The 25,983-nt window shown below is 50.2% G+C and overlaps 1 protein-coding gene and 1 long non-coding RNA gene across 2 annotated transcripts; one reads left to right on the top strand and one right to left on the bottom strand.

The window, feature by feature from the left end:
* Window positions 1-3,399: 3,399 nt before the first annotated feature.
* On the bottom strand, window positions 3,400-13,396 carry ARPIN (actin related protein 2/3 complex inhibitor). Its single transcript, XM_023649905.2, has 6 exons — window positions 12,835-13,396; window positions 11,499-11,574; window positions 8,770-8,902; window positions 5,618-5,824; window positions 5,041-5,204; window positions 3,400-4,155 (listed from the first exon to the last, which is right to left on the bottom strand). The coding sequence occupies exons 1-6, from the start codon at window positions 12,924-12,926 to the stop codon at window positions 4,147-4,149; spliced, it is 681 nt and encodes a 226-aa protein (XP_023505673.1). The 5' UTR covers window positions 12,927-13,396; the 3' UTR covers window positions 3,400-4,146.
* Window positions 12,509-16,938, top strand: LOC111775217 (uncharacterized). The gene is made up of 4 exons (XR_002810720.2): window positions 12,509-12,718; window positions 13,409-13,568; window positions 14,292-14,413; window positions 16,229-16,938. It is a non-coding gene; the product is annotated as an uncharacterized lncRNA (long non-coding RNA).
* Window positions 16,939-25,983: the final 9,045 nt, after the last annotated feature.

Raw genomic sequence — 25,983 nt, 5'->3', positions numbered from 1 at the left:
CACCAGGCTGGCCCTTTATTTCTTTTTCTGATAGTTCATTATTAGTGTACAGAACTACAACAGATTTGGGGGTATTGATTTTGTATCCTGAAAGCTTACTGAATTCATTTATTAGTTCTAACAGTTTTTTGATGGGAGTCTTTATGGTTTTCTATATATAATATCATGTCATCTGCAAATACTAACAGTTTTACTTATTCCTTTCTAATTTGGATGCTTTTTAGTTTTTCTTGCCTAATTGCTCTGGCTAAGACTTCCAATACTATGTTGAATAAAAGTGGCAAGAGTGGGCATCCTTGTCTTGTTCCTGATCTTAGAGGAGAGGCTATCAGCTTTTCATCATTGAGTGTGATGTTAGCTGTGGGCTTGTCATATATGGCCTTTATTATGTTGAGATATGTTCCCTCTATACTCACTTTGTTGTGGATTTTTACCATAAAAGTTAGTTATTTACATTCCACAAATTTTAGTATATTTTCATTTTAGTTTGTCTCAAGATATTTTATTGTTTCTCTTTTGATTTCTTCTTTGACCCATTGGTTGTTCACTTAATCTCCAAATATCTGTAAATTTTCCAGTTTTTCCCCAGTATTAATGGGGGTAAAGGCTAATCAAATTTCAAATATTAATTTTAAAATTAAAATATTAATCTCACCTTATGAAATATCACTTTAAAAATGTTATTGTACCCAATTTTGACAAAAGTGGCATGAAAATGGTCCTCTTGGGGGCCAGCCCGGTGGCCGAATGGTTAAGTTCGTGTGCTCTGCTCCAGCAGCCCAGGGTTTCGCTGGTTCAGATCCTGGGCACGGACATGGCACTGCTCACCAGGCCACATTGAGGTGGCGTCCCACATGCCACAACTAGAGGGACCCACAACTGAAAATATACAACTATGTGCTGGGGGGATTTGGGGAGAAAAAAGCAGAAAAAAAAAAGAAGACTGGCAACAGTTGTTAGCTTAGGTGCCAATCTTTAAAAAAAAAAAAAAAAAGGTCCTCTCTTACATTACTGGTGAAATTATAATTTAGAATAACCCTTTTAGAAAGCAACTTGGCAATATAACAAGACTTTAAAAAAAATTCCTAGATTCCCAGTAATCTGACTCCTGGGAATCCCTCCGTAAAGAAATAACCCCAAAATATAGTGTGTGTCTGTGTGTGTGTGTGTTTGTGTGTGTGTGCGTGTGGTGGGGGGCAGTAGATGGGTGCGTGAGATTGAGGGAACTATATAATTTACAACAGTTTTTGACACATTAATTATATTAGCTCCAAATAGGGAATCAATTATCCAAAAATTGGATAAATTGAGCTATTAAATGGTAGTCAATCTTAAGAACAATGTGGCAATATGGAAAGTGATTATATAATGTTAATGAAAAAGCATTATCAGATTCTATGTGTAGGCACAGTGTCACAACCAGCATGTAAATAAAGTGCAGAGCTAGCCCTCATGGCCTAGTGGTTAAAAAGTCCAGCATTCGCTCTGCTTCAGTGGCCCAGGTTCGGTTCGCAGTCACAGAACCACACCACTGTCTGTCAGTAGCCATGCTGTGGCAGTGGCTCACGTGCAAGAACTAGAAGGACTTACAACTAGAATATACAACGATGCACTGGGGCTTTGGGGACGGAAAAAAAGAGGAAGATTGGCAACAGATGTTAGCTCAGGGAGAATCTTCTCTAGCAAAAAAAAAAAAAAAAGAAATAGCATATTCTGGAGCAGGCTCTTCCCTTACCTCCATGTTTTTTCCTGCTGGAAAGTCCCTTTCCTCCTCTCATCTACCTGAATTTCTTCCCATCTCCACTGCCACCACTCTATGCCAAACCACTCTGGCTCTCACCCTGACCATTGCCACAGTCCCCTAGTCGAGCTCATTGCCTTCAGCTTCTCTGTAGTCAAGTGATCTTTGAAATATACAAATCAGATCTTATCACTCTCCCCCTGATCACTGGCTTCCAGGATGTTAAGGATAAAGTCCCCAAATACTTAAGATATTGAAGATGCCATGCCCCATCTCCAGCCTCACGTCTACCCCCACCCATTCTCTGAGCTCCAGCCACAATGGCCTTTTCCTTCCAGGGAACCTCGCCAAGACACCAAGCCCGTTTGCTGCCCAGGGCTTCCCCCACTGGCACACTGGGCCTCCTTGTTTGGAATGGTGGCCCACCCCTAGGAGCTTGCCATACTCTTTGGCCATGGTGCTGTGGGCAATGAGATGCCCTCACTAGGAGCCTCTACCCCTACCCAGTGTCCCCAGTCCTCCTCCTGCGTAACCACCTCCCTGGTCACCCCCATGATTGAGGTCCCAACAAGCTCACCAGTGAGCCAGCCCCCTTCAGACACAGCACCCCAGGGAGGCGGCTTCTACAAGAGTCACAAAGGGAGAGATCACAAGGAACTGAACTAAGAAAAGGGCGACAGGAACAGAAGAGACCTGCGAGCAGTCCAGTAACCGTGACTTCCGGCGGCCTGACTGATGTGTGAACCCCAAGCCTCACAGCCATATTGTTGAGCCCAGACTCAAACAGGCAGGAAGGCAAATGAAAGTCGGAGCCATGATAACAAATGAAAGAAGTGCAGTATTACCTGCTCAACTGCTGATACCAGCAGGGCTGGCTTCAGCCTGGGCAGACCAGCAGTCAAGGGCTTAGGCAACGTCCCTAGCATCTGGGAATATAACCCCGCTCCACAGGGCCGGGGCCTCCTCTGGCCCTCGTGCAGGCCAAGGAAGCCAGGCACAGGGGAAGGAGCATAAGCTTTGCTTTTGACAGCTCTGGATTTGAATCCTGGCTCTGCCACTTAGCTGTGTGACTCTGGGTAAGTTGCTCACCTCTCTGAGGCCCATTTTTCTCCTGTAGTATACACGTGGAAGCAGAATAATCCAGTAGTTAAGGATACGGGCTTGGAAATCTGACAGCCTGGGCTTAAATTCCTCTCTCCTCTAGATGCTACTCCTGGAGGCTCTGAGCATCAGTCTCGTAGGAAAACCATGGGGAGAATATCACATGTACCTCATGGGATCGCTGTGACGATTAAGTAAGATATTGCAAGCGCTCAGCACAAGAACTAGCAGCAGGAAGCACTCCACAGTCAGTGGCTATAATTACTGTCAGGAAAGCATCCACTGCTGTGTTTAATACACGAGAGGACTCAGTAACTGGTGGTTTACCACCACCCCATCTGCTCCCCGAGGCAAGCAGGACCCGCATGCTGCCAAGCGCCTGCCATTCTTGGGACAGGCAGATTTCAACTCCAGATCTCGTCACAGATCGGAGTGGGCACCATACCCAGCAAGGCAGTGCTCACGACCAGAAAGAAGTGGCTTCCTCCTTACAGGGACGTTGCCCCGCTGGAAGACTGTTTACACCTGATGACAACTCAGTCACTGTAGAGAAATTCTTTTCAGAAGATTTACTCATTTATAAAAAGTTCTCAAGGTACAAAACAACAACGAAAAAGGTGTTATCAAAAACGTGGCCTGGAAGAGTGAGTCTGAGAGGCGGGGACCCAGCCACACCTGGGAAGGCTCTAGGCTCCCTGAGAACAGCATCCCCAGGAGAGCAGCCAAGGAGGTCAGGAGACAGGAGCCCCCAGGTGGCAGAGAAGCAGAGGAGGAATAAAGAACCAGCGGCCTTGGGGGAAGGAGGCTGGAGCAAAGGGGCAGAGGCCACAACGCGGAGCACGGGGCAGCAGGCGGGGGTGGAAGGAAACCAGGAAATACACCAAGAGCAGAGGAAGGAGGCTGGGTAAGTTCTCCTCTGAGCCACTCTGCATGCAGATGAGGGATAGTCCCCGATTCTGCACCAAGACCAAGGCCAATTCCTCTGATTGCCTTGGGGACTTGCCTGCCACCTGCCCCCAGAAACAAGGCTGCCACTCAGGGCAAGAGCCATCATGAAAGTGTCTAGGCAGGCTAGACTCACATCCAGGGAGGGACCCTCCACGAGCCACGGCATGGGGCCCACTGCCAACATCATGGGCTTGGATTCGATTTTAGCAGAGCTTGTTCAAAGGGTATTCCACGCGGCTGTAGGGAAGAACCAGCTGAGGCTTGGCGGACTGCCCCCTCCAGCTCCAGAGGGGAAGTTGATGGAAGAAATCCTCAATAGTGCTGGCGGGCCCCGGAGGCACTCCATCTCCCTAACCTCAGTCGTCCTAGGGGGAAAGTAAAGAGACATGAACACAGCACTTTTCATGCAAGCCTTCTGCAAGTCATCGGACAAACAGGGATGTGATCGAGAGGGACCAGCGGGGCCCTCGGCCACCTGCTTTGGCCCCACTTCATCAGAGCCGGCCCAGGGAGCAGCCTGGCAGCTCCACAGATGGTTTTTCCATCCAAGACCCACGTTATTAAGACAAAAGGGGATCCAGACCCTCTACCCTACCTGCCCCCACTTTCTCTGGCAAATGTCATCTTCATCACCTACATAAATAGCCCATTTTTCTGTGACTTTATTTTAAATGTTCAATTCGGGGCCTTTTGACATCCATTCAAATCTTCAGGTGAAATATACTTCGGAAAAAGAAATCAACTGTGAGTAGGCTGAGGATCCACTAGCAAGCTGAGCCTTGGCAAAAAAAAACTATTAAGGACCAAGGTAGCCATTTTCCAGCCACTTTGGGCAGAAAGCCCAGAACAAAGGAGGAAAAACTGCTCATTCAGCTGCCCTACCACCTCGACACAGCTGACGTATTCACTTGAAGTGGAAATGTTTGGAGACCTGTGACATTAAGTCTCACTGGCTCCCCTCCGCCCTCCATTCCTTCCACCCCTCACTTTTATAAATCTTTGGGGTTTTCTTGTAATTGGCACAATTCACACCCACCAAAAAGAAAGGTCCCAGCTTGTCACCCTTTACACCTTAAAGGAATTTCCCTGATGCTAACACACTCTCGGGCATTCCCTGGAATTCCACCAAGGCTGGGGGCTAAAATTTATGCCTCTGTCTCTTTGTCCAACACCCAACCAGCACGGACAAAACTCCTGCTGAGAGATAAACCACGCCAACGCCAAGGCCACAGTTGTCTTCCTTGACCTACCCACTCCTCGTCCTCCGCCCCGTCCCCCTGCTCTCGGCTCTCCACTGCAGCCCCCTCAGAAGACTTTCTGGCCATGATGTTGTCTGTCCAGGACGCCCCCGTCTTTCCATCACCCGCGAAATTACACTTGGTCACTGTTCCGGCCTCAAGTTTGGCTAATGAATCTGAAAGAAGGGAACAAGGTGAATGGCCCCCGTCCCTGTGGCAAAAACACAGTGGGGCCCGGTCCATTCTGCCAGCTTCCCCGAGGTCTGGGATAAGCCAGTGTTCTCTTCGGGCCTGGGTGTGCTCCGGGAGGCCCTGGGGGGGGACCCCCAAAGCACTAGACAGGAAAGGTCACCCACAGGAACCACGGGATTGGGTGGTACCCCAGGATCCAGAGAGTCTCGGCTACTGGCCCCAGGGCACTTGTCCAGGGGCTTAGGAATAAATCAAGGGGCCATGTCGCCACAGAGGCCAGATGTGGCCCGCTCCCATGAGCTCTAAGCAGGAGGGCTGGGGGAGCCTCGGGCAGGAGGCCGGGACCCCCACAGGCCATATGGGAACATCAGGCCACAGTGAGGGCCGCTCTGCTCACCCAGGAAGGGGCCGTCGCCTCGAGTTTTCAGCCGTACCCCGGCCCCCAGCTCCAGCTCCATCGCCTCCATCTCTGACTCAAGCATCCAGAAGGCCACTGTCTGCTCGGGGGTGAGGCTCTCTGTCAGCGCCAGCAGCTCCGGCTTATTCACCAGCCCCTTCAGCGCCTCGGGAGTGAGTCTGTCGGTGTCCCCCTTGGCTTCCTCCTCTGCAGGCACACAGCACAGGGGCTGTTACTGCTGTAATAAGCACTCTGGGAAGGCCTCCTAGGAGCCAGGCTGAGGGTTGCACACGCTCACAAGCACCTGAGGGCAGGCCTGAGGACTCGTCCTGCCAGCGCTCATCAAGGAGCTCATGGTAGAGGACCAATGGCATGGGCTCTGGAGCCAGGCTGCCTGGGGCAAATCTGCTTAGAAGCTGTGCGACCTTAGGCAGGTTACTTAACCCCTCTGTGCCTGACAAATAGGGATAAAATGGCACCCACCTGACAGGACTGACATGAGCTGTCAATGAATAATACACATGAAGCATTCAGCACAGTGCTGGCACATGGTTGACCCTCAGTGAGTGTTATTGTTTTTTTATTCCTGTTTTACAGATGAGAAAACTAAGGCTTAGAGAGGTTAAGTAGTTTGCCCGAGGTAACACAGCTAGTCCGTGGAGGAGGCAGCATTCAAACTCTCCACACCCTTCTGCCTTCCCAGTGAGACCCCAGTGACCAGGCCGGGTTCTTCCAGGCTCTTGGGGTCTCCCTGGCTGGCACAGGGTCTGCTGGACCCAGCAGCAAACTCTGGTGGTCCCCATGCTCTCTCTGGCCTGCTCGTCCTGGCCCGGCCAGAGCCCTGAGGCTCAGGGAGGGTTCCAACAGCCTCGCCTTCCTGCACTGAAAGTCCCAAACCTGCAAGTCCTGGTAGGGGGCGGGGTGGTCCCAGGCTGAGAATCAAGGCCTCCCAGGCCCCACACAACAACCCAGAGCTGTCGGAAGGCTGCCTTCTCCACGCCAGCACCCCAGCGGCTGCTCTCTGGGGGAGAACTGCCCGCCAAGCCACCAAGACCACATCCCGCTCATGGTGTAAAACTGCTGCCAAGCTCCGTCAAGAAGCCTTCTGGGATCCCAGGACACCTCACTCACACAGAGGGCTTTCAAACTGCTCCATCCTCCTCGAACCCTGCCCTGCCTTGCGTCCACCTCACCTCCTACTTCACAAGATACCAGAAGCCAGAAGTGAGGCCACTCACCTCCCTGCCACCACCTCCCCGTCAATTTACCTAAAACCACATGGAACCTCTCCTCCTTCCCTCTGTCTCAAAGGGAGAGGTGTGTCCCCTCCTGCCTCAAGCCAGTTCCTCCATCTGGGCTCCAGATCGCACCTCCTTGAGGACCCGTCCCTCTTTCTCCTCTCCCGGATCTTTCCCTAATGCCTTTTTGCATCCTGGCTTTGACACCCACGGCTCCAGGCTCTGCCCACCTCCCATCAGAGTCACTGGGGGGCTCCTCATTGTGATGCCCACTGGATGCTCCGCAGCCAGAGCCGCCCTGGGCTGTGGGCAGCACCTGACGCCATCGCTACCTCCTCTCTCCTGTCCCCCTGGCCTTCCCCATCTCCCTCAGACCTCTCCCAGGGCTCCTGCTCCTTACGGACTCCTTCCCCGGCCACCTCCTGTTGTCGCTCTTCTCCAAAACGACCTCCCGGGTGCCTTCAACCACTTCCACAGCTTCGATACTACAATGTGTGACCACTCCTCCATACACTGCCAGCCCAGCCCTCTTCCTGGGTTCTAGAACTGTACCTCCAAGGCCCCAGTGGACACCTACTTGTCTTGGGAAGTGCCACCACGTGTCTAAGGCCACGTGTCCCAAACAGAACTCTTCTCCCCAAACCTGCTCCTCTCGCACCTCCACTCCCCCAAACCTGGCACCCAAGCCCAAACCCTGGGGTCCTCCCTGACTCCTCCCTCATTCTCCGCACATCCAAACACTGAGGCCACTGTCCCTCCTCTAGCTTGGGTCTCTCCGCTCTCTCCATCCTCACTGACAGGTCCCTAATCCCGGCCCTCTTATCTCCCTCTGAGGTTGCCTCACAGTCTCTGACCAGGCCTCCTGGTCTCCAGTCTATTCAGCTCCCCAGGGGTTTTTAAGAACAAATCTAATCTCATCACTCACCAACTTAAAGCCACTCACTACAGGGGTCCCTGTACCCTCGACTGAGTGCCCCTTCTGGGCCCTTCTCCCCGCCTGCCTCTCAGGCCGCCCTCCCCACCTGGCTTCTCTGCTCCTGCGTCAGGAGCCCTCAGGTCCCAAATGTCTTTGGCATGCCGTCCCCTCTCTGAAACACTCCCTGGCCCAGGCACCCTGGCTGATTCCTGCTTATCTCTCAGGACTCTGTACTGGTGTTCCCTCCTCCAGGGCACCCCCGACCACGCCTGCCTGGGCTCAGAGCCCCTCCGTAGGCTCCCGTCACAGGCTGCCCATCTCCTCCACCACACTGAGAACATCTCGAGCACATGTCTGAGTCCTGTGCGTCCCTGGACCCTCTGTGCGTGGCTCACGGCCTGGCACACGGCAGATGCTCATTAAACATTCCGAGAATTAATGAGCAACTGAAAGCAGGAATGAATAAAACAACAGAGGGATGCGTGGATTGCCACTCACCCTCAAACCCTTCTCACTCGGGGCAGACAGCAAAGAGGTCCTTTGGGAAAGCTGGGAAGAGGAACGGGATCGCGAAGGGCCCAAGAACCAAACAAGAATTTCGGCAGAAAAATGGAGGCCACCGGAGGCCTGGTCGAGGCTCTGCGCAAAGGCAGCTGGAGCCCAGAGCCAGGTTCACGGACAACTGCCTAGACTGCAGGAGACGGCAGGAGCTGGGAAGGCCAGCTAGGTCCTTGGGACTGCAGTGGGGCACTGGGGATACCCTGAGTGAATGGGGGGCAGGACAGAGTCCAGCCAGGGGGCCCTCAGACCAGACATGGGCTTCAAGGCCAACCACGCGAAGAAGACACTTTCTGGGGGCCAAGAGGCCCCTAGAGACAAAGGAAGGCCAAGTACCCGAAGTCACACAAGGCATCTCACTAACATCAGGCCTCATCTTACTCACATGACAAAAACTAGTGTAAGAGGGCCCTGAGGGACGAGGGGCGGAGGATACCTACTGTAGGATGACATGAGGAAGCCTGTGTTCACCTTCCTGGTGGCGCTGAAGTTGGGCTCGATCTCATTTCCCTTGGGGTCGAACTTCCGGCGATGGATGCAACTGGGCCGGATATACAGCACGTAGTAGCGCTCCTGGGGCCAGGCAGAAAGAGGGTGAGGGGGTTACTTCACTCCCCCCACCCTCCAACACACACACTCCCCACAGGGCTCCGGCTGCAGCCCTCCCCGACTCACTCTCTACCCCGAAAGATATGCAAGCTGGGCAGATGCCCCACTTCAATATCCATTCATTCATTCATTCATTCATGTGTTCAGCAGAACACCTGCCACACATAATGAACCATGCTAGACGTCCATGAGAGGGCGGGCCCAGGGCCTGCCCCCAAGGCCTCCACAGTCCCCACACACAGCCAGAGACAGAAAGTATACACAGAACCCGAGAGTCCTGGCACCAAAGACCCCAAACACCATGAAGCAGGAGTGGAAGCAGCCAAGGTGCCATGGAAAGGGGACTGGCAGGGAGCGGGGAAGGAGGCAGCCACTGTGCCTCTTCCAGCAGATGTGGGCCAGGGGGAAATCACTCCCAGCCTCAGCTTCCCCTGTGGCACGGGGACAACGTGATGCCTGCTTTCAGGAGTGCTGTAAGAGTTCGAGGAGATGACGAAGGAGCAGACACAGTAGAAAGCATGAAGCGTGCTGCAAATGCTGCTTGCCAGCTACGCTAATCAAATCAGGCAGACGAAACGCTCCCAGAGACTGAAGAAGAGGAAACCACTCCTGGGAAAAACAGGGAGGCACAGTCTGGAAGGGTGGGGAGACCTGCCACCGCGGGAGCAAGGGTGTAGGAAGGGTATCAAAAGCCTGGGACAGGCATGTAAAATAAAAGTCAAGGTCCTGTGTGCATGTCTGAGCAAAGCGGGGCCCTTGGAGGCTGGGAGTGCCAGTGGGATAAGTCTGAGCCGGGCCTCGAGTCAGCACTTGGAGTTGGGATTTGATCAGTTAGACAAGAAGGAATCCTGAATGGTTTCGGAGCAGGAGCAAGACCCTCAGAGATGTCTTTCAGGAAACAAGCTGGCAGCAGGACAGGACTGAGCGCTGGAGGCAGCCAGACGGTAGGAGGGGCAGGTGTAAGGTTTACTCAGGACAGGCTGAGTCCCTGAGTGCCCATGGGAGGGAGCAGACCTGGAAAGACGAAGGGAGGGTGGGGCAGTCAAGGGAGGAGCCTGCCGGGACCAGAGGTTGCTTACCTTGGGGCGGGGCAGGAAGAGACCTGGAGGTCTGCGGGTCATTAGGAAGGGGGAGCTCAGGGGGGTGAGCCTGGAGAGCGGCTGGGAGAACGCCCTGCCTGTCAAGGTAGCCCAGGCAAGTTAGCCTCACATCAGTGTGGCACTGCTGCTGGGCGCCTGGGGCTGGCTGGCTGGGGGCTCCAGACTGGAGGGACCACCCTGCTAACTTCTGTGCTACCGTGCAGAAGATGCAGCATGAAATCAGTGCTGAGCTGGGAGCAGAGGTGTTCTCTGGGGGTGCGAGGGAGAGGCTCCAGCCTGCCTCCAGAGGGCATTCTAATGAACTCAGTTGCAGAGACCAAGGAGATAAGGCAGCGGTCAGCACATCAGGGTGGGACTATCTGAAAGGGGGGTGGAGACTCAGAACCAGTGCTCAAGAAGGAGATGCTGGCTAGCACAGGATGGTGAACGCCAGGTGTGTCCGCGGACACCTGAAGTGGGGTGGTGATAAGGGGCAGGACCCCAGGAGGCTGAGGGGACAAGGGTAGAAGGGCAGGGACGCAGGAACTGAAGCCCCGGGCAGTGTCAGCAACATAGACTCACATTCAGGCTGGAAACAAGCCCAAGAATTCAGCAACCCTCCTCCCTCCCCAAGGCACGCCCACCTGCACACACGCAGAAGCCCAGGTCCACACGGGTGACCTGATTTATAAAAACCCAACCTTCCAAAAGGCCCGGCCACAACACAGTGGTGTCCAAAGGTGAGCAAGCCCATGACAAGAGATTCACCACTTTGCAAATGGCGTCGTTTCAAGGCTCCTTCCAACAGCAAACTCCACCTGTACCTTTAAAGTCATTCAATTCCAAAAACTTAAGGGCGCACACGACTTCCCAGGAACAGAGCAGGGGTCCAGAGCGGGGAAGGTCACTGCTGACCCCGCACCCACACAAGGCCTTAACCTGCTCTGACCTTGTCCATCAGGCCTTGGGTCAATGCAACCCCCAGACCAGAGGACAGGAGTCCGGGCCCTCGGCTCTCCCGGGATAGAGACACGCATCCTGCCTAGCCCCGCAAAGCTCCCAGCCCTCTAACTCAGCTCCATCCGAAGGCAACAGGACCTCTTCAGAGGGCCTTCCAGCCCACTCAGCACCCCAGACTCAGTCCTGGACCACTCACCTCATCCACTCACCCTTCCTGCTTCAACCCTCCCAACCCCAGCCCCAGACACACACTTGGGTTTAAGGCCTGGTCTGTCTTCCCAGGGAGAACCCAGGCCCCCGCTTCCGCCCGCCGCCCAGCACATCCCAACCGATCCCCTTCCACTCAGTGACCCTTTTGGCCGCTAATCTCCCGGCCCACCTCCCACCTGCCCTGTGAGCCCTTCAAGGAAAGAGCTGGACCCTAAGTCTTGGCACTGGCAGGGCCAAGCACAGGGAGCTGCCTCGGTGGGTGTGGACCGTGAACAGAGGGTCCTGCGGGCGCCCCGAGGAAACATCCTCACCTTCCTGCCATGAGCATCCGAGATGCTGTGCCGAGATACATCCACCAGGTCTCCCTCCAGCAGGACGCCGTTTCCCCTGGGGAGGAGAGGGAAGGAAGGGACCAGCTGGTCTGCCAGTCCTCAGGAAAGGACCACAGTTTGATGGCCCAGTCTGAGTTTGCACTGAGAAAGAAGCAACTCCCATGGGAGTCCCCGACTCACTCGCCCCTGAGCGGGCCCAGGACTGAGCAGCCCCTTTCTCTGTGCTTCCCACAGGGGCCCTCCCTTCCTCTGAGGGTCCCAAAGGCTGGGGCACTGCCCAGAGGGTGGGAAGGACCCGGCGAGGCTGAAGACCAAGCTACGGCCCTTCCGGCAGGGGGTTACTGTAACCAGAGCCTCAGTCTTCTTATCTGCAAAACGGGACAGGACCAGCCGCCACACTCTGCTTCTATGGTGATGACATTAGATCATGGCTATGCAGGTGTTTTGGAAACTATTAAGTGCTTACTAAATATAAAGGATTTTACATTTTTATTTAACCAAATTCTGGGAGGGTGTCTAAGCTGCTATAAGGTATTTTTCCTTTTCAACCATTTGAAAGCACTTCCATATTCCGGTTTGCACACATCCACTTTAGAGAAGGAGAAATCAAAACTCAGAAGTTTGTGACTAGCCCAAGATGGGTCGCAGGGTCCCTGAGGAGAGCTGGACCCTGCTTCCCCATGCTAGTTGCCACTAACGCAGAACCTGTGCACTTCCTTTTCTGGAACCACAGAAATGGGAGAGAGGAGGGGTGAGCTGAAGGGATGGGGATGAAAAGCGAAAACTGGCTGTACCTTACTAGCCCTACCCAGCCCCTCACCCCCTACATTCTTTAGAGTTTCCAATTGCAAACGGAACGGTCCCTTTCTTCTCATAACCTCCGTGCCCCCGTGATGGCAAGGCCCGGCCCTCCCGATGCCACACACTCCTGCAGGCAGGCCACGCCCTCCCGCAGCCCAGCCAGGCCGACTCCACCCGCCGTTCCGGTCACAGCCCCACCGGCCCTCTCGGAGCGGGGCGCAGCCTGGGCACAGGCCTGTGGGCAGGACAGGCTGGGTGTACAGCCCCGCGGCCCGGGCAGCGCCCGAGGTCGGGGAAGGAAGCCCCGCCTCCTGAGCCCCGTTCCGGAGTCGGGACCCCGACTCTCTCCCGAGGGTCTGGGGACAGGAGGGGAGACTGGCGCCACCCGCGTCTTAGGGGTGCGCTCCGAAGCGCGGCGCCGGGGGGCGCGGACTGGGGCCCGAGAGGCGGCCGCGGAGAGCCCTCCGCCATTGGGAGGCGCAGGGTCAGGGCGGCGGGGGCGGCGGGGGCCTACCGCTGGTGGGCGGCTGGGGCCCAGGCGCCCGGCAGCCGCGCACTCCGCACGGGCTTGTTGCGGAGCGCGTCGTCACGGTAGATGCGGCTCATCCTCCCGCACCCGCGAGGCGCGCGCGGGGGCGGCGGCGGCGGCGGCGGCGGCGGGAAGCGCGGAGGACGCGCCGAGACCGGCCACCGCCGCGGATCCCGGAACGCGGATCCCGGAACGCGGACCTGGGAACGCGGCCCGGCTCCGGGCGTGCCGGGCGGGACTTAAAGGGGCCGAGCCCCATTCCGGCCCGCAGGACCCTGCGTGGTGGGAGGTGGGCTTCCGGGGGGACCCGGGGCTGAGTGGGGCCTTAGCCCTGTGAGGGAGGAAAGGCCACGTCCTTCTCTTTTCTCTCCCTCTTCCTTGTAACTAGAGGGAGACCCCCACCCCAACGCAGGCACAAAGGGGAAATTGAGGCCCAGAGATCCTATAGAAGCAGCCCTGGAAAGATGGGATTCCAGGGAGCAGGAGTGGAGAAAAGGGAACGGCCGCCATGGAGGGCGGGGTGGTCAGCACAGACGCTGCTCTTTGTGCCCCTCTCCAGGTCCCACAGCGGCTGAGGGAGGGGTTCCAGGGATCTGTGACGACGGACCCTGGGCTTGGGTGTCAGATCAACGACATACCGAAGTTTGAATCCCAGCTGTGTGAGCCTGGACAAGTTCTTCAACCTCTCTGAGCCCTTGCTTCCTCCTCCGTAAAATGGGGTCAGTATCAGAGGGGTTTTAAAGATTAATAAATTCACTCTAGAACATCGCCTCTCGCCTCTCCATCTTCCCGCACAGCTCTTGGAGCCCTCCCCAGTTCCTTACTGCTCTTTGTGCAAGTATGTAAAGTCTAGGGGTGCATTTTCCAAGCCTGGGTGCAGGGGTCTGTTCTGACCCAGGGATTGTTGGAGAATCTTGGTTCTCTTGTTTGACCCCTTTGTGCCAAGACCTGGGGCAGGTGGGCCCATTCGTGGAGTCCAGGTGTGGCCTATGGGGGAGCATTTAAAGGGGAGATGGCCAGGTAGATGCCTGGGAGTGCAAAATGAGCTGGGGGGGTGGGGCGGGGGGGGGGGGGTGGAGGCGGCCTGGAAGCAGCATCCTCTCCCCCCACACACATTAGGACTTGGCACTTTTGTTTTCAAGGGCTCCTTCCTCCACTAAAAAAATTTTTTAATTATATTTTATGACTGAGTTGGCGTAAAGATGAATATATTAACATTATATTTTAAAACATTTTCTTTGCCCTAAACATTCTTTTTTTCTTGCGATTTTAAAAGAAATTAAAACATTTTTGTGAGTCCTAGGCAGTGTGCCTAATGGATTAGTCAGCCCCACCCTCAGTCTGGCCTACCTGGCTGCTCCATAAATGTCAAAAGGAAGGACATAGAGGAGCCCTGGCAGGAAGTCCCTCTGGGCAGCACTGTCCTTTGGCTCTCTCTTCAGAACTCCCCGGGCTGCTATAAGGAACTCTTATAATTCAATAGCAAGAAAACAAATAACCTGATTGAAAAATGGGCAAAGAAACAGAGACATTTCTCCAAAGAAGACACATAAATGGCCAACAGGTATGTAAAAAGCAGCTCAACATCACTAATCATCAGGGAAATGCAAATCTAAACCACAGTGAGATGTCACCTCACACCTGTTAGAATGGCCATTATCAAAAAGACAAAAGATAAGAGTTAGCTAGGATGTGGAGAAAAGGGAAGCCTTGTGCACGGTTGGTGTACAAGGGTACGTAAATTGGTGCAGCTGCTATGGGAAATACTACGGAGGTTCCTCAAGAAATTAAAAACAGAGCTCCCATATGATCCAGCAATCCCACTTCTGGGTATCTATGCAAAGGAATTGATATCAGGATCCCAAAGGGATATGTGCGCTCCCACGTTCACTGCAGCATTATTCACAATAGCCAAGACATGGAAGCAACCTACACGTCCGTCAATGGATGAATGGGCAAAGAAAATGTGGTAGGTATACACATACAAGAGAATAGTTACTATTCAGCCTTAAAAAGAAGGAAACTGCATTTGCTACAGTGTGGATGAACCCAGAAGTGAAAGAAACCAGATCCAGAGAGACAAATGTGGCATGATCTCGTTTACGTGAGGAATCAGGCTCATAGAAGCAGCATAGAATGGCGGTTATCAGGGGCTGGGAGGAGGGGAACGGGGAGTTACTACTCAAAGGGTACCAAGTTTCAGGTGTATAAGATGAATGAGACCTAGAGATCTACTCCCAGCACAGTGCCTATAGTTGACAATAGTGTAGTATACACTTAAAATTTTACTAAGAGGGTAGATCTTACGTTGTGTTCTTTCACACACAAAAAATAATAATAAATAAAGTGGGCACGAGGAAACTTTTGGAGGTGATGGATATGTTTATGGCGTAGATTGTGGTGATGTTTTCACGGGTGTGTACTTATCTCCAAAATCATAGAGTTGTATACATCAAATATAGACAGCTTTTTGTAAGTCAGTCACGCCTCCATAAAATGGTTTAGAAAACAAACAAACTCTCCGGGCTGGTCCCAGCCACAGGCTGGCCGGCCCCTCTCCTCCTTCCCTTTCTGTGTCATCTCCCCCTCAATGGGCTCCAGATCTTCACCGCCTTATATGGCAGCCACTAGCCACACATGGCTGTTTAAATTTTAATTAATTAAACCTAAATAAAATTTAAAATTCAATTCTTCAGTCTCACTAGCCACATTTCCAGTGCTCAGTAGCTGGCAACATATGGCTAGTGGCTACCATTTTGGACAGAGCAAACACAGAACGTTTCCATCATCACAGAAAGTTCTGTCCGACAGCACTGCTGTAGCTCCTTTCTTAGGAGACTAATCTCCTGCTTATTCGTCTCTGTGACTTCACCCTTTCAGCACAATTGGCAGACCAGGCACCAGCAAGGAGGAAGAACCTAAAAGAACAAGAAAACTATTTTTTTAAAGGTTTTGATATTCATTTCCTAAAAAGTATCAATCATCATGGGAAAAAACTAGAACTTTCTTGGACTTTCTTACACCTATTTGGAGTTTATTAACATCTCTATATCAAATTATAAACCACGAGGTACAACGTGGAGACTGCTTAAGCTCTGGGCCCCTCAGTTCCATGGGCCCCTTTTAAGGACAGGCTTGGAAGGACCCAATGTGCTCATAGGGGCATATGCTTTTGTAAAATTTTTGTAGATAAGGCAGCTTTGGTGCAGTCAGTTAAGACTACTCTCTCTTTTTGCCCAAATGCTCCTTTGCCGCATTGTCAGATGATGTTGGAGTGGATCTGAGTGAGGGAAACTTGACGTGGGATACATTTCATTTGGGTTTTGGAATAGATTTATGTGTCTGTAGTCTCTCCCACCTGTAATTCGTTTTTTGCCAGCTGTCCTGGTGTAGGAGCGCCCCGCCACCCTCCGTGCTGACATCTGGTGTAGGGCACAGTATGTGACATGATGGAACAGGGCAACGCGTCATATCACAGTGGAAACGTGCCCTGAAGAGGCTGCCACTGAGACTGTGTGGGGGGTGGAGAAGGAACAAGGCATGAAAGCTAAGGAGCCAGAAGCTGGTGTGTACAAAATTCTTCCAGGCGTCAAACAGGTAAAATCGTAAGCAGAGGATTTGGTTGTCATTAACCCTAGTCAACATGGAAGTTCTTTCAGGAATGTTCTTGCTAAGGCTGTGCATGTAATTACAAACACCAACTGTTTTTTCTTTTTTGATGGACAGTGGGCAAAATGAAACTTATCAGGATTCTCATAGAGCACAAATATGTAACAGGAAGACAAATGAGGATGCATGTGTGAGTGGAGTCCTAGGTTTCATGCATCAGATCACATCGTAGCATATCTGACACATCTTGTCTTGACAAAGTCTGGTGGTTGCAGAAAAAATAAAGTGCCACATTGCCACCAATGCAGTGAAACAGCCTGAAGAAAACACACATACACACCACAGAGCAAGGACGCAAAACAAAGGATGCACTCAAGAGAGAAAGCATGACATGAAATAAGATGCCAGAATGAGGACTAAACCTATCCATCATGCGCCATCAATAAATGCAAATGGGGTAAGCCTTGTTTGGAAAGGAAATCCATGGTGTGCCTTTGTATCAGACATCTCTTAATGCCACAGCAGAGCCCTCATCCCCATAAGCCTCCAGGGCCTTTTACCTATCCTGTCCTAGCCTCTCAGCAGTCACCAGCTCTGCTTGGGCCCCGAATGACTTCATGCAGAGACAACCCCCCACACCTCACCTCATGGCCACCCTGTACCACGTGTCCCCAGAGACACTTGGTGCCAAGGGTGGTCTTTAAAAGAAGACTCTTAGGGCAGGATTGTGAAATTGGAGTACCGACTGTTCTGAAGGCAATAGGGACACTATTGCTGGTGGTAAGTGGGTGGTGATAACCCTCGGCATGAAGTGGCATCACTATTACTAAGGTTTTCATCTGTGGTTAATTGGGGTGAGGTGCGGGTTGAAGGTGAAATTGAGCTGGGAAATGGAATGCCTGTACCGTTTGTCTGGACGGGGCCTATAATAATTATAAGAAATGTAGAGTAAGCCGGCTTTTATTGACAGCATAAAAAACCTTGCGGAAAAGAAAGCGATAGGCTCAGGGTAGCTAACAGCCAACTTAAGGACGTGTAAAAGCCATGGGGAGCTTTATGGTGGGTTTTAAGGAGGCCCTCATCTCCTGCAGCTTCAGGGAAACTGCTAAAAGTCAGGCTCAGCAGCTGACCGTAAGGGTGACAGCTGCCAAAGGAGGCTGAACGTGCAGCTGTGACAGATCACCTGTCAGATTCAGGCTCTACCAGAAAAAGAGTGGGACCCTGGGATAGGAACATTGGGTAGATGAGCCAGAAAACCTTGAACCCTCTGATACCCTGGAACTCTCCAGGCCAGCAGAAGCGGCCAGCCCCTGCCCTAATGTGGAGATGGTGCAAAGACCTCCCTGGAAGCAGATGCCTTGCAAGATGTCATTTGCTTTTCGTAAGATCTGCGTCCATCACCACTCATTGCCTCCAGGCCAACAGTCAGAATCGGATCGCCACAACCTGAGCAGGAAGGTACAGTTCCTACTCCCAGAGGATCAGCTTACACACCCCAGGAATCACAGGAGCTGGCCAGCACGTGCCTTGGGGAGCTAAGGAGAGCCATGTGGCAGTGGATCTGAGATGAGCGACCAGGGGGAGTGGAATCTAAGGCTGGATTAGAGAGAATTTATTGATGTGGGGCCTTCACCTGCGATGTGGCATTCAATACTCTAGCAAGGATACCTGGAGCTAGTCTTAATAGTATGTGCAGATGGCTACAAAACTTCCACATGACAATGAGGTGGGGATGCCAGAACTTTCTTCACACAGTATTGAGGAAGTGGTTACAAGGCTCAAAGAGAGGAGAATTTTAGAAGGGATTTACTAGGTAAGATCTGAGACCGCACCATCTGACTAGGCCCAGGAAGGCCCAGAGGCAACGAGGAAGGACTGGACCACTGCTGTCTTTGAGATGCCCTGTGGGGTTGATGGGAATAGATACTACCATGGAACCAAACGCCCAAGTAAAAGAGGATATACACATATATCAAGAGTTGGTGAGTTAAAGGCTGATGTCATCCATTGCTATGGAAAATGGCGGCCCCTTGTCAATCCCCAGGCCTGAGTCAGTTTTCAGACCCCAAGTCCATTGAAAGGGGGCCTGAGTTCCCTCAAGGAACACGGAGAGGTTTTTTCTCACACCAACCACTTCAATTCTCTGACACCATCCAGGTGTCCTACAATTCAATTCAACTAGGACACTTCTAGGATCTGGTGTCAGACTCCATAGGTTGAAGGGCTCCATCCCACATGGCTGCCCTCTGCTTCGGACGCCAGTCTCAAGCATCGGGTCCCCAGGTTATCCACACTTCTGTCTGACTTGACCACAAACTCTGGGGTTCCCACAGCTCCCCCCCTCAGGTTAGGTAATTTATTAGAACAACTCACAGAACTTAGGAAGATGCTATATTTACTATTACGTACAGTTGTTAGAAAGGATATGAATGAACAGCCAGAAGATGGGCAGAGGGCGAGGTCTGGAACAGTCCCAAGTGCAGGAGCTTCTGTCCCCTTGGAGTTGGGGTGTGACCCGCTCCTGGCACGTGGATGCGTTCACCAACCCGGAAGCTCTCCAGGCCTCATCATTTAGGGTTTTTTATGGAGGTTTCATCACATAGGCCACATTGATGAAATCGTTGGCCAGTGGTAACTCTCAATCTCCAGTCCATGTGCCCTCCCTGGAGGTTGCGAGGTGGGGCTTAAAGTTCCAAGCTTCTAGTCAAGCCTTGGTCTTTCTGGCAACCAGCCCCTATCTTGAAGCTGTCTAGGGCCCCACCAAGACTCACCTCATTAGAACAAATGATGCTCCTATCACCCTTATCACTCAGAAAATTCCCAGGTTTTTAGAAGCTTTGTGCCAGGAACCAGGAGAAACACTAAATATTTTTCTTATTACACTACAAACACCACCACAAGTATATATGTAAATAGTCTCCCAGTCCTTCTACCAAAGGGATCTGCGGCCATTGACTGGATAACTGTGCCCTGGGGTAAGGGGCTGTCCAGAATTTTAAAGAACTGTGAAACATGGGGATCTGCTGACGCGAATACCCAAGGACCCAGAACACCATTATGATTGTCCTATTAGAGTGGGCTTCTAGGAGTTAGGCAGCAAATGGAATTTTGACCCAGCTCTATCTTTCAGTTGGTCTAACGGGTCTGTGGAATGACCCTGTGATAATTCCCCTAGTTCCCAAATTTATAATCTGGGAAGATTTACTTGGAAGCTAGCAGGAAGCTCACATTGGTTCGCTGACCTGAGGACCAGGGGCCACTGTGGTGGGAAAAGCCTGGGGAAGCCTCTGATGCTGCCTTCTCATCCCCTAGACAAGGTGGTAAATCAGAAGTAATAGCCCACCCTGGGAGGAATTGCAGAGTAGTGCCACTCTCAAAGACTTAAAGGACGCAAGGGTGCTGGGCTCCATCATATTATTGTTCAGTTTAACCTTTTGTTCGACCTTGTAATGGTTGATTTTTGCTCTGATACTCCCATTGGGCTGGCCTGGACCTTGTCAGATCTGCTTCACTCTCTGAGGCTCTCCCTGGCCCATCCTGCTTCCTCTCCACCTTTCCATTCATAGGTGTTGGGTCTGCATTGTGGTCTGAAGGCTTTGCTTGCCCAATCCTGCTTCTCCCTCTTTTTAGCTTTCACAGGTGTTAGGTCACAATAAACCCCTTGCGTTCCAATCCCATCTCAGTGTGAGCTCCTGGAGGCCCCTCCTGGCAAGCCCCAATGTCAGTTGCCCTGCCTGGATCAGATCAACCCAGCCTCTGGCACTTTGTTGGCAGCCACAGAGCTGATGAGTGCATTCTTCTTGATCCTCATTAGTTGAGAGAATCAAAATCTGCTTGCTTTTATGTGGGAAGGACAGCAGTCCACAGTCACATTTTTTCTCCTGGGCTATGACATCTCTTTTGCTCTGTGTCACAAATCAGATCACAGACACCTCAATCATCTCATCCTACAGAACCTTGGCTTAGTCTGTTATGCTGATGACGTCATCCTAATTAGATGTGGTGAGCAGAAATTGGCAAGTACCCTAGACGCTTTAGTAAAACACATGTGACAGAGAGAGAAAGCCCGTAAAGAATTCAAAAGTCTGCTACATTGGTGAAATGTCTAGGAATCTAGTCTTGCATACACTGAGACATTTCTATTAAAGCAAAGGACAAACTGTTGCACCTCGCACCTAAGAAAGAGCACCGGGCCTGGAGGGCCTCTTAGGGACTGGAGTCAGTGGACATCACCCTTGGCAACACTGCTGTGATCTGCATGTGGGGGGCGCTCAGAAGACTGCCAGTTTCAAGGTCCCAGAGCAAGAGAAGACTGACAAAGACAAGGCAGCAAAAACTCAGATCTCTTGGGGATGAAGGTGTGGGTCACTCTATCAGGCAAAGCAGCCAAAGCACGAGCTGAGGAGAAAGGAAACCCAGGATGGGTGGTGGGACATGCTGACTATAAATCACAGCCTCGGGGACAGCCGGGAGTGTAGCTGGTTTCATTGATCTTCTTGCCTTAAGTCTTTTCAGAGATGTGTGACTGGCCACCTCCTTGAAGGAAATTCTGAGACTAAGGGTCTCACAAAACCCAGCATAGGATAAAGGTGCCATTGCAAGTCAGCAGGGAAGAGAGACACAGATCAATAAATGGCATCAGGACAATTGAATCCCAAGAGATTGAAGATAAAAATTTTAAAGTACTGTAAAAATGCCAGAAGAAAGCATGGTAAAAAGTTTATTAACCTCAGTGTGGGATGAATTTTCTAAACAAAATCTAAAGTCTCAGCTGTAAAAGAAGAGCCTGGTAAATTTGGCTCCCTAAATCTTAGAATTTCTGCATGGATGTGCCAATGGCATGAAAACGGGAGTACCATTGTTCTAGATTTATAAATGGCTTGTAAATAAATTAAAAGATGCTCAACCTTATTCCTAATTAGAGACAGGCAAATAAAACCATCGATGGGGTTGGGCATCTTTTAATATAGTTTATAAGCCATTTATATTTATATTCTCTGTGAAAGCCAATTTTTGCTTTCATCCGTATTTTCCCACAGTTTGGTAAAGATCAGAACATTTGATAATATAAATTTGGCTACAAGGTGGATAAATAGACACTCACATACGTTTCTGGGGAAAGTACATGCATTTATTGCTGTGACTTTTTTGAAAGGACACTTGACAATGTCTATTAAAACTACAAACACACATGCCTTTTGACCCAGCAATTCTATTTCTAGAAATAGAAATATTTCTAGGAATATATTCCTACATGTGTGGAATGTCATATATGTGAGCACTGTTTGGAATAGCAAAGTCCTAGAAACAACCTAAATGTCCATCCAGGGGGGACTGGCTAAACAAATGATGAAATATCAATTCAAAGAAATACTACGCAGCCATAAAAAAGAATGAGACGTATATATAGTACACAACATATGTGTGTTTGCATGTAATGTCAAGATATTTCACTCTTGTTAAGTAAAATCAGCAAGGTACAGTAAGTACAGTGTGCCCAACAAGTCGCTCATTCAACAAATGTTGGAGACTTTCTCTATGCCAGGAACTGTCCTAGGTACTGGAGAAATAGAGGTACAAGTGAGCTGAGCGGTAGGGTTTGGAATCTATGTTTTACTCTAAAACTTGTTCTCATTATGTTAAAAAAGGATATATATTTATATATATAAATGCATTTCTTTTTGCATGTGTGCTTGTACATAATCTTTCTGGAAGGAGAAACAAGAAACTGATACTAGCAACTGCCTCAGGGGGACTGGGGCTCCGGGGTGGGAAGCTGACTTATGTTTCACAGTGTATCTTTTTATGCTGTTTGATATTTTTACCATGTACATGAATTATTTTTTCAATTAAAAACTAGTTAATTTTTTAAACTGTGGAAACATCTTAATATTCAATCTCAGCTGTAATCAGAGAAATGCAAATTAAAAACATCAGGGAAATAAGATTTTTTAGGAAGGATTTAAAAACTCATAAAGCTCACAGTTGATGAGGATGTGAGAAAATGGATTTGTGTATTGTTTGCATGTTTCATTTGCGGGAACGAGCATTGGTAAACCTTTCCTGAGGATTGCTGGATGTTTTTTATATCAAAGGCCTTAACTTTTTTAGTATATCCTTGTTCCAACCATTCTGCATCCACAAATTTCCCCAGAGGAAAGAGTCAGGGACAGGTGCAAAGATGAAGCTATAAGGCTATTAGACTCAGCGTGTGAATAATAGGGAAATTATAGGAGCAATTTAAATTCTAATAAGAATCATTTATTTAAACTATGGTATATCCGTACCATGGAATTGTATGACTATACTTAAAATACTGTTAAAGCATATTGAATGACATGCAAAAATGGTATCAATTTATTGCTAGGTGAAAATGAAGTTATAAAAGAGAGTGTTCCCTATTCCAATTTTGGCACAAATATATATATACACATACACACATATATATAAAGACAGAAAAAATATTAACAATAGTTAATAAATCATAAGTGATTTACAGTCTCTTCTTTTTGCTTAAAGTGCATTTTTAAAATAATTTGTAGGCGCTGGCCCAGTGGCACAGTGGTTAAGTTCACATGCTCCGCTTTGCCGGCCTGGGGTTCGCCAGTTCAGATCCCAGGTGCAGACCTATGTATCGCTCATCAAGCCATGCTGTGGCAGGCGTCCCACATATAAAGTAGAGGCAGATGGGCACTGATGTTAGCTCAGGGCTAATCTTCCTCAAAAAAGAAAATAATAATTTTTACTTTTTGGACCTCAAGTGCATGTAATCAAATTACACGCACTTTGTTTTTTAGATTCTTTTTGTGTGTGTGTGTGAGGAAGATCAGCCCTGAGCTAACATCCGTGCCCATCTTCCTCTACCTTTTTTTTTTTTTTTATATATGTGGGACGCCTGCCACAGCACGGCTTGATAAGTGATGTGTAGGTCCACATCTGGGATCTGAACCGGTAAATCTCGGGCCACCAAAGAGGAGTGTGTGAACTTAACCACTGCACCACTGGCCCTAGATTATGATTCTCAGAGAAGAGCACACCATCATTGTTTAGCCCATGCATGGTCACTTTCATTATATTTACTTTGATTGTTTCTGTGTGCATTTCTCTAAGGAGCTCCCACGTATCCACCACCCAGCAAGAATATTGCCAATAACTGTCTACAGCTGCTCGCCTTTCCATCCCCATCTTCCCACAGCTCAAACTAACCACCATTCTGAATTTTGTTCTCATCATTCCCTTCTTTTTTTTGATTTTTGATTTTTTAAAAATTGGGGTAAAATACACATAACGTAAAACTTAACACCTTAACCATTCTAAGCGTGCAGCTCAGCAGCATTAAAAACACTCAGATTGCTGTGCTGTCACTGCCATCCATCTTCCGAACGTATTTCATGTGGCAAAACGAAAACTCCGTACCTGTTAAACAAATAACTCCCCATTTCCCCCCTACCCCAGGCCCTGGCAACCACCATTCTACTTTCTGTCTCTGTGAATTTGACCACTTTAGACCCCTCCCGTAAGGGCAATCATACAGTATTTGTCCTTTTTGTGACTGGGTTACTTCACTTAGCACAGTGTCCTCGAGTTCATCCATGTTGTAGATGTGACTGAATGTCCTTCCTTTTTAAGGCTGAGTGATATTCCATTATATGTATACACCATCTTTTGCTCATTCATTCCAACATCAATGGACACTTGGGTTGTTTCTTTTCTTTTCTTTTTTTTTTTTTTTTTTTGCTTGAAGAAGATTAGCCCTGAGCTAACATCTGTGCCAATCTTCCTCTATTTTATATGTGGGTTGCCTCCACAGTGTGGCTGATGAGTGGGGTAGGTCTGCACCTGGGATCCAAATCAGCAAACCCAGACCACCAAAGCAGAACACGCCGAACTTAACCACTACACCACGGGGCCAGACTTGGGTTGCTTCTATCGCAATTTTGACTATCACGAAAAATGCAGGTATTACGGTGTTGGAAAGCATATATATAAACCATGGAGTCCACAGTTATTAACTATGAGCTAATTCTTATTAATCTATAATAGCTCCTCAATCTAAATACTTCCCTAAAAGGTCATTTGAAACGCCATCTTTGTCATATCCTTTTTTTTTTTTTTAAAGATTTTATTTTTTCCTTTTTCTCCCCAAAGCCCCCCGGTACATAGTTGTGTATTCTTCGTTGTGGGTTCTTCTAGTTGTGGCATGTGGGACGCTGCCTCAGCGTGGTCTGATGAGCAGTGCCATGTCCGCGCCCAGGATTCGAACCAACGAAACACTGGGCCGCCTGCAGCGGAGCGCGCGAACTTAACCACTCGGCCACGGGGCCAGCCCTTGTCATACCCTTTTTTAAAAAACATCTAATTCAAATATTTCTCGGCTTTTCCTTCTGGTCCACTGATTCATCCGTGTGGTCCCACACTGTTTTAATGTTTGTAGTTCAATGAGGTATTCCAGTAACCAACAGAGCAAGTTCCTCTTTGTAACTCTTCTCAATTTGACCTTGAATTCCCCCCTGCACCTATTTTTCTAGGTATATCTACCTATTCTAGACCGATCAGTGCCCCTGGAGTGACAGTCACCCCCCAGGGCTTAGGGCATTACGATGCTGGGCCTGGCAGGCAGGTCCTCCCTGCCCAGCAGGAACGTCCATGTAGAGCACAATCTGAGTGACAGCAAGTCCCACAGACTGTTTGAAGCCAGGTATCCCTAAGGAGATTCCCATTTATTGCCAGACACGTTCCAGAATATTCAAGAGTGTCTTTTTCTAATTGGTCGTCCACTGCTCCTCACCCTGGTGTGGTCGATTTGCCCAGAGCACTCAAAATTTCCCTGTTTCTAGGAAGAGAATAAAACTTCCCTGGACTGGAAGCCTCCACGCTGGGCGCAGGTTGGCCCGGGGCAGCGGCTGTGGCAGCCGCGCCTGAGACTCCCGGCGTGGTGTTCGGTGTTTCTATCCGCGATGCTGTCTGCAAGACTCTTGAGTTTTAGAAAATAAACATTCTCATATGCAAAGTCGTAAATGTTGTCACCCTGACTGTGAGGGAAACCCCTGACAGAGCAGAGGGGGGACAGGCCCGTGTGATTTCCGTGAGCATCACTTCAGGGGCCTCCAGCCACATTCCCCTGCCCTGACCACCGGACACCGTTCTGCCCGATCAGACAGGCTGTCTGCTTCACCTGGTCAGTTCTGAGTGGATTTAAACCTTCATTTGTCTTAAGTACCTACAGACGAGTAAATTATCGCTGTAAAGAAATGGGTGGTGTTAAAAGGGAACGTTTGGGGCCGATCTTGGAGAAACTCTACCGCTTTATTTCTGCTTTGAGGGTAGTGTTATGGAGCTATCCTGTCGACTTTTCCCTGAAAACTGTCTGGACTGGATATGGGGGAACAAAGAAAAGTGATCACTTCTTGCACTCTGCCCCCTCTCCCCCGCAGTGGCCCACATCCTGTCCCAGTGGGTTATGTTGATCTGAGAAGAGTCAGGGGCCTCACAAATCCACTTGTGACATTTGCTACATAAGAGTTT

The sequence above is a fragment of the Equus caballus genome, chromosome 1 (assembly GCF_041296265.1).
Source record: "Equus caballus isolate H_3958 breed thoroughbred chromosome 1, TB-T2T, whole genome shotgun sequence".
NCBI lineage: Eukaryota > Metazoa > Chordata > Mammalia > Perissodactyla > Equidae > Equus > Equus caballus.
Note: the sequence above shows the minus strand (reverse complement) of the source record. Positions and strands in the feature narration are given on the sequence as shown.